This window comes from Silurus meridionalis, chromosome 28, assembly GCF_014805685.1.
Source record: "Silurus meridionalis isolate SWU-2019-XX chromosome 28, ASM1480568v1, whole genome shotgun sequence".
In the NCBI taxonomy this organism is placed as follows: domain Eukaryota; kingdom Metazoa; phylum Chordata; class Actinopteri; order Siluriformes; family Siluridae; genus Silurus; species Silurus meridionalis.
In genome coordinates, this window is record NC_060911.1 from 14,101,212 (window position 1) to 14,115,860 (window position 14,649).

Consider the following 14,649-nt stretch of genomic DNA (forward strand, 5'->3'; position numbering starts at 1 on the left):
ATTTAGTTTGTTTTTATTTGACAACTGATGGTCTAAAGCACATTCAGAAGGCAAGAAATGTTCCAAATGAACTCAAGCGCCTTAAACCTGTGGATTAAAACCTGTTCCAGATGTGTCCTTTCTCCGTTTGGATGTCTGCGGTATCAATTTACAATGTGGAAAATACTAAAAAATTATGAAAACCACAGTTCACTGCTGTGCACACACATTTCTGATTTGCCCAAACTGCAGAACAAGCCCAAAACACCAGCAATAACCCTGATCCAAATCTGGCAACCTGATTATAATTATAGGTATATATGCAGTTTGAGAGGTTTTTTCTTAAATAAAACCCTGAATCTGCATGGGAAAGAAAGTGTAGAGTGCGTTTTGTTATTCTGACAAGCTTCTTTACCCTCTTGCTTTTAACAGATCAAACATCCCACTGCACTCGGACTGGAGGTCGGTCAGCAGATCCAGGTGTGTCCTGCCTACGCAGCATTTCCCAAACGCAAACGTGTAAAGAGGAACAAGGCGTTTATATTCGTCTCCTATACACCAACACGTAGTGAAATTCTTTCGTCGATAAACTCGTTTCAAATCCTGTCCATCGTCGTCACTCCCAATGAACATCTCAACATCTTCAGCTCTGCTACCTCCAGCTCCACTTCCTGTCTTTTACTCAATGCCACTGTCTCTAAACCATACAACATCTCAGGTCTCACCACAGTCCTATAAACTTTCCCTTTCACTCTTACAGATACTCTCCAATCACAAATCACTCCTGCTATCACTCTTCTCCACCCACTCCACCCTGCCTGCACTCTTTTCTTCACTTCTCTAACACACTCTCCATTACTTTGCACTGTTGACCCCAGATACATGAACTTCTCCACCTTCTCCACCTCTTCTCCCTGCAACCGCACCCCTCCACTGCCCTCCCTCTCATTCACACACATGTACTCTGTCTTACTCCTACTGACTTTCATTCCCCTTCTCTCCAGCGTGTACCTTCACCTCTCCAGGCGCTTCTCCACCTGCTACCTACTCTCACCACAAATCACAAGATCTGTCTGACCTCGTCCTTCAACCTGTCCATTATCACTACAAACAGCAAAGGGCTCAGAGCCGATCCTTGATGCAGTCTAACTTCGCCTCTTGCATGTTGCTTGAATCCAAATGCGTGCTGCATTAAACGTGCCGTTAAAATTTGCGTATTTCTTCAGGTACACGGTATCTCACAAAAGTTAGTGCACCCCTCGCATTTGCGTGCATCTTCTCAAGGGACAATACTCAGTACAGATTTACTGTCCTCTGTCCTCCTCCTCCTTTGAGAAGATTTATTCAAATGGTATGCATTAAGCTAAGCTAGCTCACGATAAAGGTCTGCTCTGTTTCCTGTGTTTGTCAGGTGAAATATTTCGGCCGCGACCCCACGGACGGCAGGATGAGGTTGTCACGGAAAGTTCTCCAGTCTCCCGCAGCCACGGTTGTGAAGACTCTGAGCGAGAGGCAGAGCATCACCATGGGAACGGCGGACACACCGACGTCCTCCTGACCTCGGCAACGCGCTTCGGACTCAATTGCTCGTTAGTTTTGACGCAAATGATGCGTCGTGTGCGTTGGCGAATCAGGAGGGAGGAAACTGCTGCTTTGCTGTGGAGGGATTCCGTGAAATCTGCACCGTTTAAAGTATATATATATAAAAATGTACTGAAAGTGTACGTTATAAAATAAAATTATAAAATTGTACAGACCGAATTTCTATATAAAACTCTCCTAATTGTGTTTATTGTTTTCTAAATTGCACCCGAGCAAAACTTCGAAAATATTGGCACCCATGCATAAAGTAAGCACAAAAACAAAAATTGCAACCATTTTTTCCAACTTAAAAACACCAGGAGATGCTGCAACCACACCACTGCTCTCCCTCTCATTCACACACATGTACTCTGTCTTACTCCTACTGACTTTCATTCCCCTTCTCTCCAGCGTGTACCTCCATCTCTCCAGGATCTTCTCAATCTGCTCCCTACTCCCACCACAAATCACAATATCATCCGCAAACATCATAGTCCACGGAAACTCCTGTCTGACCTCGTCCATCAACCTGTCCATCACCGCTGCAAACAGAAAAGGGCTCAGAGCCGATCCTTGACACATACTTCTGACACATCTGACTTACTTATAAAATACCACAACTCCTCTCTCCACCCTGTCGTATGCTTTCTCTAAATCCACAAACACGCAATGCAACTCCTTCTGACCTTCTCTATACTTCTCCATCAACATTCTCAAAGAAAATAATGTGTCTGTGGTGATCTTCCTCGGCATGAGACCATACTGCTGCTCACAGATGGTCACCTCTTCTCTCAGCCTGGTTTCCACTACTCTTTCCCATAACTTCATGGTGTGACTTTATTCCCCTGTAGTTACTGCAGGTCTGCACATCTCCCTTATTCTTAAAGATCAGTACCAGCACACTCCTTCTCCATTCCTCAGGCATCTTCTCACCTCCCAAAATCTCTTTAAACAATCTTGTTAAAAACTCCACTGTGTCTCTCCTAAACATCTCCATGCTTCTACTGGTATGTCATCTGGTCCAACCGACTTTCCACTCTTCATCCTCTTAATCGCTGCTCACAACCTTCTCTCTCTCATTTTTCTCGTTCATAAGCTGGTTAAAATCCTCCCTCCATCTTCTCAACACTCTCCTCACTAGTCAACACATTTCCATCTCCATCCTTTATTGCTCTAACTCGCAGCACATCCTTCCCAGCTTGGTCCATCCTTCCTCCACTCTTATACGTCACCCTATGATCCTCCTTATTCTTAAAATACGTGTTCACCACTGCCATTTCCATCCTTTTAGCAAAATCTACCACCATCTGCCCTTCCACATTCCTCTCTTTAAAACCATACCTACCATCACCTCCTCATCACCTCTGTTCCCTTCACCTACATGCCCATTAAAGTCTGCACCAATCACCAATCTTTCATTTCTAGGTACACCATCTACCACTTCACCTCAGAATCTTTCCTTCTCCTCCATCTCACATCCCACTTGTGGAGCATAAACACTGATGACATTTATCATCATCCCTTCAACTTCCAGCTTCATGTTCATCACCCTATCAGAAACTCTCTTCACCTCCACTACACTCTTACTGTACTCTTCCTTCAGAATCACCCCTACACAATTTCTCTTTCCATCCACACCATGATAGAACAGTTTAAATCCACCTCCAATGTTCCTGCTCTTACTCTCTTTCCACTTGTTCTCCTGAACACACAACATATCTACCTTTCTCCTCTCCATCATATCAGCTCCCTCTCTCCCTTTACCAGTCATAGTACCAACATTTAAAGTACCAACCCGAACCTCCACTCTCCTACACTTCTCCTTTCCCTGCTGTCTCTGTAGACGTCTTCCTCCACTCCTTCTCCTCCTTCAGCCAACAGTAGCCCAATTTCCATCGGTACCCTGTTGGATAACGATACCTGTGGCGGTTGTTGGTAACCTGGGCCTCGACCGATCCGGTATGAAAGTCTGATTCGTGATCCGCATGTTTTACGCTTGATGTCCTTCATAACACAACCCTCCACATTTATCCGGGCTTTGGGCCGGCACTGAGAGTGACCTGATGGCTGGGTCCACCATTTATACATGTGTAATAGCGATTACCACAAATTTGGAGGCACCCAATTGTATAGGAGGCCTTTGGTTGCTGGAGCATGAACTAGGAGACCCAAGTCTTTGAACGAAATCTTTGAAATTTCCACGAAATCCAGTGGAACATCATCTCAGAAAATTATTATAAGAGCGTCTGTGAAAGGGGATGTGCAAAAAAGAAGCCGAGGAAGAACCACAAGATGTTTTACAAGCGTGCTACCTCAGATTATGCCCAATCATCATTTTTTAGGATTGATATGGTTTGTCGGGGGCATTGATGTGTATTAAATGTGATAAACGAGAGGCTGAAACATTATTTGGTGTAGAGAAAAACCTCTGGGAGAAGCTTTGAGATACAGAAACACTGAAAGTCTGAAGACCAGGAAGAAGGGAGCCGCTGTGGAATCGTGCGATGTGATTGGTTCGGGAGCAGACACGTGACCGTAGACCCGTTAATAGGATTTTGATCAATTTAAATAGATAAGACAATTTAATTTTGTAAATCGGTGACGTTATTGATTTTAGTCACCAAAATTGTTTATATTTTCAAATCTAATGATTGGATTATCGGATTATATTTCTGGGTGCTGAGTATTAAAAATAAAACATTGAATTGTAAGTATGTGCAATATGAATTTATTGCTGTTCAAATATAAATATGTAAATGTAAATTCTGTAAATATATAAATATATAGTATGTATACAACCCCTCCTCCTCCTCCCCTCCTCCTCCTCCCCCCCTTTGCCCGCTTCACGGACGTGACTACAAAATGGCGGACATTTTCATCTAGTGCGCTTTGAAGTGCGCAGAGACGGTGTAATCGGACAGAGCCTCTGACCGCGTTTCATTACGCGTCCTAGTGTCATAGAAAAAGCGCCTATCTGCTTCTTAGGACGTAGCCCTAGTGCGGCTAAGATAGGGCGCCTAGATAGTGTTTGCGTATGTGAATTGAAACGTAGCTGCAGCTCGGGGTTACAAGATGGCGGACGTTGTGTTGGAGCGATAATAGAGCGAGAGAACTAGACCCGGTTTGTATTATTTTTGGGGGGTTAAAAAGAGCGAATAAAGCCGCTGTTTTTTGTTTATTCGCGGGGTATTTAGTGTGTTAGGAGGTAAGATGTGGTTATTAGGTGTGATGAAGTGTAGGAGTTGAAAGGTGGGGGTTACATAAAAAAGGGTCGCGTTGAAAGGGGGAGGGAGGAGGATTTTTCGGGGGGTTTGTGATTGAGGGGTTGAAGCATGTCGGATACGCGGCGGCGTGTGAAAGTCTACACGCTCAACGAGGAGAGGCAATGGGACGACCAGGGAACCGGACACGTTTCATCCGCCTATGTGGATCGGTTGAACGGGATCGCGCTGCTGGTGCGGGCCGAGGCGGACGGTAAGGCTCCCCTATGCTATGCTAATCTATGCTAAGCTAATCTATGCTATGCTAAGCTAATCTATGCTATGCTAAGATAATCTATGCTATGCTAGGCAAGTTCGCCCTCAGGAACTTCAAGCCCCCTAAAGTTACCCTTTAAGCTCCATTTCCTCTTCCGCATCCAAACTAAACACAATAAAACACACACTAACGCGTATAAAACGTGTTATAAACGTTTCCGTGATGAAGACATGCTAATCTCCTTTAGCCTCGAGCTCAATATTGTCCCTCACATTTCCCTCCGTTACTCCACTGTTCCATTAAACTCCACATCAGCGTTTATTTACCTCAGCTAATCTTTACTTCCTGTATTGTTTCGTCTTCTCTTTTATTCAGGGCTGAAGAGTATTTACATTTTCAGATGTTTAACACAAAATATAAAATAAAATACTCGATATTAAATAATTATATCGAGTAACGTTGTTTAGGCAAAAGTATTGGGACACCTGAGTTCCTCAGCCATGATGTTCCTCATCCAAACTGAGATTCACTTCAACTAGGAGACCAGATCTTGTATCTGAAGATATGCTGTAGATGGAGTGGAAGATCTTCTGCTACAGAGCGCTGACCCTCAGTCCTGCTGAACCCCTCTGAGATGTCGAACAATCTCGTACTGAGCTCATGGTGTCCATAAACTTTTGACCTATTCACATCTACCCATTTACTGTTTATCTATCTATCTATCCATCCATCTCTCTCTCTATCTATTTATCTATTTTTATATCTGTCTATCTCTCTGTCTGTCTGTTTATCTGTCTCAATTGAAAGATTTATATCTCTGTCCATCTATCATTCCTTTTATTTATCTAGTCATCTATTCCTCTGTTTGTCTCTCTATCATCCATTGATTTATCTCTACATCTGTTTATCTATCTATCAATCTGTCCATCCTTCTGTCTCTATATCACATACCCGTTCTACACCAGCCCTACACCAGATCGTATACGCACCACGGCTCGTCCCCCAGTACACGTCTCGTCCCCCAGTACACGTCTCTTACTAACGCTCCCTTTTATTGTGTTTTGTGGCTGAAAACGAAAACATCTCGGGCGGTTCTCCTCCCGCGCGTCGTCTTGTGAAATTGCTCTGTACACGTCAGCTTCTAACTGTGGCTGTTTTTCCTCAGGGTCTCTGTTACTGGAGTCCAAAATCAACCCAAACACGGCGTATCAGAAACAGCAGGTGAGTCGCGAGGAGCGCTTCTGAAACTCCCTCGTGAGATCCGTGGTTTCGTCTGTTCTTCATGCTGTTTCTTTTTGTTCATTTTTAAAGGACACTCTTATCGTTTGGTCCGAGGCGGAGAATTATGATCTGGCGTTGAGTTTCCAAGAGAAAGCAGGCTGTGATGAAATCTGGGAGAAGATCTGTCAGGTACAAGGCTACGGATCCTGAAATGCGACTGCCAGCTGTTATTTGTATATTTTTTTTTTATTAATGTTTGTCCTTGTCCAGGTCCAGGGTAAAGACCCGTCTGTGGAGATCACCCAGGATCCCATTGATGAGTCCGAGGAGGAGCGTTTCGAGGAGATTCCCGAGACGAGCCACACGGTGGAGCTTCCAGCCTGCGAGCTGGCACACCTGGAGGAGATCGCTGACCTGGTGACCTCGGTCCTGTCGTCCCCCATCCGCAGGGAGAAGTTGGCGCTGGCGCTGGTGAGCGACGGCTACATGCAGAGGCTGCTGCAGCTCTTCAGGACGTGCGAGGAACTGGGCGAGCACGAGGGTCTGCGCCACTTGTACGAGATCGTACGCGGTGCGCTCTTCCTTAACAAGGCGGCGCTGTTCGAGGTCATGTTCTCGGACGAGTGCATCATGGACGTGGTGGGCTGCCTGGAGTACGACCCGGCGCTCATCCAGCCCAGGAGGCACCGCGACTTCCTCACCAACACCGCGCGCTTCAAAGAGGTGATTCCCATCACGGACTCGGAACTCAGGCAGAAGATCCACCAGACCTACCGCGTGCAGTACATCCAGGACATCATCCTGCCCACGCCCTCCGTCTTCGAGGAGAACTTCCTCTCCACACTCACCTCCTTCATCTTCTTCAACAAGGTGGAGATCGTGAGCATGCTGCAGGTGAGATTAACTGTCCGCCGGTCTCTCTCTGTCCGTCCGCCGGGGTCTCTCTCTGTCCGTCCGTCCGCCGGGGTCTCTCTCTGTCCGTCCGTCCGCCGGGGTCTCTCTCTGTCCGTCCGTCCGCCGGGGTCTCTCTCTGTCCGTCCGTCGCGGTCTCTCTGTCCGTCCGCCCGCCCGCCTGAGGTGTCTCTCTCTGTCCGTCCGCCCGCCCGCCTGAGGTGTCTCTCTTTGTCCGTCCGCCCGCCTGTCTCTCTCTCTCTTTGTCCGTCCGCCCGCCCGCCTGAGGGTGTCTCTCTCTGTCCGTCCGCCCGCCCGCCTGAGGGTGTCTCTCTCTTTGTCCGTCCGCCCGCCCGCCTGAGGGTGTCTCTCTCTTTGTCCGTCCGCCCGCCCGCCTGTCTCTCTCTCTCTTTGTCCGCCCGCCTCTCTCTCTCTCTCTCTCCACCCGCCCCTCTCTCTCTCTCTCTCTCCACCCGCCCGTCTGTCCGTCTGTTTATTTATCTTTGTTTGTCTGTCTCTCTCTGTCTATCTACCTACCACTGTCTATTAATCTCTCACTCTCACATTGTCCTTTCATCCGTCTGTCTATTTATATAGCTGCTCTCTCTCTCTCTCTCGTTATCTGGGTTAAAATATGAAGTTTCAGTGGAGGTGAACTGGAGGATAAATTGCTCACAAATGCATCAGACTTTTAGTTTTTTGTGGGAAAGCTGAACGTGTCATTTGCACTCATTTCTAGTCGTTTGTAACGAGGTCGTTATTGTGATGTAAAAGCGTCTCTAGCTGGCAGTTATGGTGTAGTTCAGTGGTCCCCAACCTTTTCTTCCCCACGGACTGGTTTAATGTCGGACCATATTTAAGGTGTGGTGGATAAATACATCAAAATAAAATACCACCATAAAAACTGGTATTTTATTAATATAATAATAAACGTGAATCCACTGTGTTGATTTGTGTTAATTTTTCTCTCTTGGGGGTTTGAGTTTAGCGGTAATGTATTATGTGTTAGCGGCCGGAGCTCCTTTAAAAGGGTAGTGGATGGAGGTAAGACATGTGACCGAGGCATCATGACATGCATCAAGAGTGAGTCATAGACATAGATTGACCTGGGGGTTGGGGACCACTGATGTAGAATATGTACATTGCATTTAAGGTCATTGTCTTTCCCGTGTTGTCCAGGAGGACGAGAAATTCCTGACTGAAGTGTTTGCTCAGCTCACAGATGAAGCCACAGAAGATGGGAAAAGGAGAGAGCTGGTAGGATTACGTTCATTACCGTTAATACACAGCTTCAGTCTGCGATATCTGTAGTAACTAAAGTGTGTGTGTGTGTGTGTGTGTGTGTGTGTGTGTGTGTGTGTGTCTTCAGGTGAACTTCTTTAAAGAGTTCTGCGCTTTCTCACAAACGCTTCAGCCTCAGAACAGAGACGCGTTTTTCAAGACTCTGGCGAATTTAGGAATTTTACCCGCACTGGAAATTATAATGGTGAGTCTGTGGGATAAACACAGAGTGGGCGGAGTCAGAATACTGCTCGGAGTGTGTTCGCTTTTCAATTCAAATCGTCCCCCCGCCCCCTTTTTATTTTTTTTAAAGGGGATGGATGACCTGCAGGTGCGAGCGGCAGCCACAGACATCTTCTCCTACCTGGTGGAGTTCAGTCCGTCCATGGTGCGAGAGTTTGTGATGCAGGAGCCACAGCAGGCTGAAGATGATGTGAGTACAGAAACAATTTCATTTAAAAAAAACACCTCGATTTTAAAGTTTCGGTTTGGCACAATTTCCGTGCAGTGTGTCACACCATGAAGTTATGGGCAAGAGTAGTGGAAGCCAGGTTGAGAGAAGAGGTGACCATCTGTGAGCAGCAGTATGGTTTCATGCCGAGGAAGAGCACCACAGACGCATTATTTGCTTTGAGAATGTTGATGGAGAAGTATAGAGAAGGTCAGAAGGAGTTGTGTTTGTGGATTTAGAGAAAGCGTACGACAGGGTGGAGAGAGGAGTGGTGGTATAGTATGAGGAAGTCTGGTGTGTCAGAGAAGTATGTGTGTGATCAAGGATCGGCTCTGAGCCCTTTCCTGTTTGCAGTATTGAAGGACGAGGTCAGACAGGAGTCTCCATGGACTATGATGTTTGCAGATGATATTGTGATTTGTGGTGAGAGAAGGGAGCAGGTGGAGAAGAGCCTGGAGAGGTGGAGGTACACGCTGGAGAGAAGGGGAATGAAAGTCAGTAGGAGTAAGACAGAGTACATGTGTGTGAATGAGAGGGAGGGCAGTGGAGGGTTGCGGTTGCAGGGAGAAGAAGTGGAGAAGGTGGAGGAGTTCAGGTACCTGGGGTAGAGTAATGGAGTGTGTGTTAGAGAAGTGAAGAAAAGAGTGCAGGCAGGGTGGAGTGGGTGGAGAAGAGTGATAGCAGGAGTGATTTGTGATAGAAGAGTATCTGTGAGAGTGAAAGGGAAAGTTTATAGGACTGTGGTGAGACCTGAGATGTTGTATGGATTAGAGACAGTGGCATTGAGTAAAAGACAGGAAGTGGAGCTGGAGGTAGCAGAGCTGAAGATGTTGAGATGTTCGGTGGGAGTGACGACGATGGACAGGATTAGAAATGAGTTTATTAGAGGGACAGCACATGTAGGACATTTTGGAGACAAGGCGAGGGTGACGAGATTGAGATGGTTTGAAAGAGGCAGATGTAGAGAACGGGGGTATGGAGACTGATTGGAGCAGCCGAAAGATGATGATTGAGGTGTGTGTGTGTGTGTGTGTGTGTGTGTGTGTGTGTGTGTGTGTGTGTGTGTGTGTGTGTGTGAACTAAAACAGTGATCAGCAGACCCAGCTGTTTTACTCCCTCATGTATGTTTGTTTTTTTTTTTTTCTCTCAGGATGTTCTTCTGATCAACCTGGTGATAAAGCAGATGATCTGTGACTCGGATCCCGAGCTGGGCGGAGCCGTGCAGCTCATGGGTCTTCTCCGGACCCTCATTGACCCCGAGAACATGCTGGCTCCCACCAACGTGAGTTTACGATCTCGTTTCTCGTCACACAGGCCGCTGTTTTTTTGCGCACGAGTTTGTAAAAAGACTTTTCTCCCTGTATGTCTAGAAAACCGAGAAGACAGAGTTCCTCAGCTTTTTCTACAAGTACTGCATGCACGTTCTCACCGCGCCGCTGCTGGCCAACACGGCCGAGGAGAGGAAAGGTGCCGTGTTGTTCTGTAACCTCATTTATTCCCTTTTCTTACATATGGATCTGTTTGTAAAAGTCGTTCATGCTCGATTTTGACAGATTTACCCGAAGGATCCACGAAAGTAAAGCCGGTTTGTCCAGGTAAAAGCGACACGTCCCGTCATCACGTCGAATTTGTCTCTGTCTAGTTTTAGTCTAAAAATCCGTCCTCTCTCTTTTTCACGGCAGACAATTTCCAGACGGCTCAGCTCCTCGCTCTGATCCTGGAGCTGCTGACGTTCTGCGTGGAGCACCACACGTACCACATCAAGAACTACATAATGAACAAGGACCTGTTGAGAAGAGTGCTGGTGCTCATGAACTCCAAACACACCTTCCTCGCCCTCTGTGAGTCCCCGTTAAGCGTTAAGTTGGGTGTCGCGTCGCCGTGGCGTTCTCTCACTCCGTTTCCGTGCCCTCGCAGGTGCCTTGCGTTTCATGAGGAGGATAATCGGCCTGAAGGATGAGTACTACAACCGCTACATCATCAAAGGGAACCTGTTCGAGCCAGTCATCAACGCTTTGCTGGACAACGGGACGAGGTACAACCTCCTCAACTCGGCCATCATCGAGCTCTTCGAATTCATCAAAGTGGTGAGGTTTTGTTTTTTTTGTTTAAAAAAGCACGGCTTCTTAAAGTGGTGCTTTTTATTCATTTCTTTAAATTTCACGTTCTCAGGAGGACATTAAGTCGCTCATCGCTCACATCGTCGACAATTTCTACAAAGCACTCGAGTCCATCGAATATGTCCAGACGTTCAAAGGTCTAAAGGGTCGCTACGAGCAAGAGAAGAACAGACAGAGCCGAGGGCTCAGCAGGTCACTTTTCTTTCTTTTCTTTTTTTTACAATAAAAAAATCTGGTGAATCGGCGTTAATTAACTAATTAAAGGGTAAATTGTCGTCATTAATAAACAGGTATCACCTGTTTAGTGCGATGTCCATGGGGTCTCAATGTCTAAAATAAAAAAAAATCAAAGTTTAGGTTGTAAAAAGTCGCTGTTTTTAGTCTTTGATTTTAAAGACAAGTCTTAATTTTCCCACGTCCATATACCGCTTCCTCTAATGCTCGTTAAAATGTTCCTGCAGCAGTGAAAAATGGGTCTGTTTTAGTTTCTGTGGTTGTTGGAGTTTTCGTTCTTTCGCAACTTCAGGTGTATTACAACTACAAATGAGAGTAATTGTACCCCAGATGTAAGAGTACAAAAGTTAAGCGATATTTGGCTTGACGACGACAAAAAAAAACACCCACTCAGGACACTTTCCTTTTCTTTTCCTCTGGAAATATTAACCCTGTAAATTATATTCCACTATTAACTAATTTAAATGAATGGACTAATTAAAGTGAAATTTGGCATGGCTCTGTTTCATGATCACCCCAGGGTTCAGGAGGAACGTTGTGACCGCGTCAGCTTTATGAATAAAAGTTTCTTGACTCGAGTAACGAAAAGCCGCTCGTTCGCAGGTACCGGCGTGACGCCCGGTCTGTCGAGGACGACGAAGACATCTGGTTCAACGAAGAAGACGACGAGGACGAGACCGACTCCGGAGTCGAAAAGCGGGTCGAGGAAGATTTTCCTGAAAGCTACGGAAAGTTTATGGGAGCCAAAAAAGGTGTGTTCTCGCCCTTTTTCCCCTCCTCCTTCCTTATTATTGTGCTTTACAATCCAGCCCCCCTCTGTCTCTCTCCCTCTCATCTCTCTCGTCTCGTCTCATCACAGTTAAAGAAAGCGAGGACAAGGAGAACCTCCCAAAGAGAACGCAGACCGGCAGCTTTAAGTTCACCATCTCGCATTCCACTGCCACCGCCAACGCAAACGGCGAGAAACCGGCGCCATCCGCATCCCCCGCCAGTCCAAACAGCTCCTCGGCCAAGGGGGTGACGGTCGCCTCAACGCCGGTGGTCAAGGTGGGCGTGGCTTTTCTAGTCATAATCATACACAACACACAATCATGATGTTTTTTTTTTTTTTCTTTTCATTGAATTTCTTCACGGAGGCACTTCAGTCTGACCATAGAAGTGTCAATTCTTTTCTTTTATTCTATTTAAATGCTTCGACTTTAAGAGTCGCTGCAATACGAGAATAATTCAGTCCTGAAATCAATTTATTTCTACTTTGTATAAAAAACGGAATTGTAGCTGTAACTACAAATTATGTCCATATTTAAACAGTGTCACATTTAGGGAACGGTTTAGTTCTAATTTTGTTTTGCCGTTGTTCAGACCGGACTGGTGGGTCTCGTGGACTACCCCGATGATGAAGACGAGGAAGGAGAGGACGAAGAGGACGAGGACGACGATCTGGCTCCCCGAAAGCGCCCTCGTCTGGGCTCGTAAAAAAACAACCCATCAATCAATCCAAAAAAAAAAAAAAAGAACGCGTCCGCAATTCCACGGTGCCGAAGAGTCCCGGATTTAGGGGAGCGACAGGATTAGGACACGACCTGAACTCTCCTGCTTCAGCACAACCATCAGACACGAGCAGCCGAGCCACGCCGCGGTCACGCGTCCTTCTCTCCGTCTTCTTTTTCTCCATCCTACTCCATCCTCCCCCCCCCCCACCCCCCGTGACCCGGCCGTGCCGAGCTGTCTGAGCAGGAACGCAGAAACTTCTTCACAGCTGGGGATTTTTTTCTTCTTTTTTTTTTTTTTTCCCCTCCACACACCAGAGAGCTGTTCAGCCTAGCAGGACTAGCTATTTAGGAATAGAAGACTGATTGGCTGAGCCTACTGATCCACTGGTTCGGTTAAGGGAGCATAAAATTGGAAAAAAAAAGGGGGGGTGGGGTGAGGGGCCAAACCAAAATAAAAAAAGAAAAGGGTCTGAGGAGCAGGACTTGTATGTTGTCCATGTCCTTGACTTGAAACTAGAACCTCGTGTCTTTCATGATTTTATCACCAGTCGTTGTACAGCAGTACCATTTCCACCCCAACCACCCCCCCCCCCCTTTTTTTTATTTTATTTTTTTTTAATTTGGAAAAGAGTAACATGCCAGTGTACATTGTTCTCATCCTCTTTTGGCACGCTTTATAGCGGACCCATGGTTGCCCCCCACCCCACCCACCCATTATTATTATTTTTTTTAATCCAGTTTGTTTTATTCGTTTGAAGAACACTTCACTCGAAAGAAGTTGTGATGCTGTTTTTAATAACGTCTATTAAACACGTATTAAACCGCAGTCGAAGTTGTTTTGCAGATGAACGGAACACGGCCCCGCCTCCTCTCGTGTCATAAACGAAGGCTTCTCGGAGGAGCGCAGGCTCCGCTCCTCAGCCGCGGATCTCGAACGCGACGCATCACCAGCACGCGGCGTTTCTCTTTTTATCGTTCACAAAGACCGACCTCTCAATAAGCCATAGAAGGCGGTTCCTGGCGTCGTTTCAGGGCCGTAGTTTGCAGCTCAGCGAGAAGTTTTTGCATGCGGATGAAGTTTCACCAGCTGGAAACGGCATCTGATTGTGTGGCCAGGAACCCAGTAAAGAACCAGTATAATTCTAGAGTATTGAAGGCTTTGGTTTTATGTGTTTGGTTTTTTTTTTTTTCTTTCTTTGTTCTTCATAACCTCCACAGGAATTGTGTACCGTTCGTTTGTGATTTTGAATTAAATTGGCCTCCAAACAAGCGGATGAGTTAGAGGTGCATTCTCTATCATGTTCTGTAAATGAAACCTCTAACAATAGAAGGACAAGGAAACTGTAGAACTTGTGTGGAAACGCCGCGTCTTTGATGGCTTTTAAGACGCAAGTGTGTGTTCCTTTTAAATTCTATGTAACAAACTAAAATCACAAAGTGGAAGAACGTTCTGTGGGGTCCAAATTGGACATTTTTCGTCTCTACCAGAAGAACTTGTGCAAGACTGAGACCAGGAGAGCATGTTAGTAGACTGCTCCACCTCCACAGGTGCAAGTTGAATGAGTTGTTTTGAAGCAGGGAAGGTTGGAGACCATATTCCAGTTGGGTGAACGAACCAACATACGTCAGCACACGACAAAACGATGAAACGTACGAAGCATACGTCCAAGTATGGTGAGCGTTATTCAGAGCGTAAACAGTCGTGTGGAGTATCTATGGAAAGGCTGCCCAAGGTCACCCCAACTAAATTCTATCGAACTGCTCTGGAGTCAAAAAAATAAATAAATTGAAAAACTTTTTTTTTTTTTTAAGGTATTTGATTTTGGAGAAAAGAGCTGTCCGTGGTGCTGAGAGTGTGTAAAGCTGTTGTTCATGCAAAGGTGGGATTTTTCAATGCAAATAAAGTCTGTCCGTTTATTTA

General features: G+C 46.0%; 2 protein-coding genes across 2 annotated transcripts in view; both read left to right on the forward strand.

Moving 5' to 3' along the window:
• The window catches only part of LOC124381666 (polyribonucleotide nucleotidyltransferase 1, mitochondrial), a 15,499-nt gene extending 13,768 nt beyond the window's left edge, over positions 1-1,731 (forward strand). The window contains exons 27-28 of the mRNA XM_046843476.1: positions 412-459; positions 1,391-1,731. Coding sequence (XP_046699432.1) covers positions 412-459; positions 1,391-1,537 — 195 coding nt within the window. The 3' untranslated portion in view covers positions 1,538-1,731. The remainder of the gene's footprint in view (positions 1-411; positions 460-1,390) is intronic.
• A 2,860-nt stretch (positions 1,732-4,591) lies between these two features.
• On the forward strand, positions 4,592-14,649 carry LOC124381497 (serine/threonine-protein phosphatase 4 regulatory subunit 3-like). Its single transcript, XM_046843203.1, has 16 exons — positions 4,592-5,034; positions 6,203-6,258; positions 6,349-6,447; positions 6,529-7,152; positions 8,329-8,406; positions 8,519-8,635; positions 8,744-8,863; positions 10,032-10,163; positions 10,252-10,348; positions 10,435-10,476; positions 10,564-10,722; positions 10,799-10,968; positions 11,054-11,193; positions 11,839-11,987; positions 12,095-12,282; positions 12,598-14,649. Exons 1-16 carry the CDS (start codon positions 4,893-4,895, stop codon positions 12,709-12,711), a joined length of 2,427 nt encoding a protein of 808 aa, XP_046699159.1. The 5' UTR covers positions 4,592-4,892; the 3' UTR covers positions 12,712-14,649.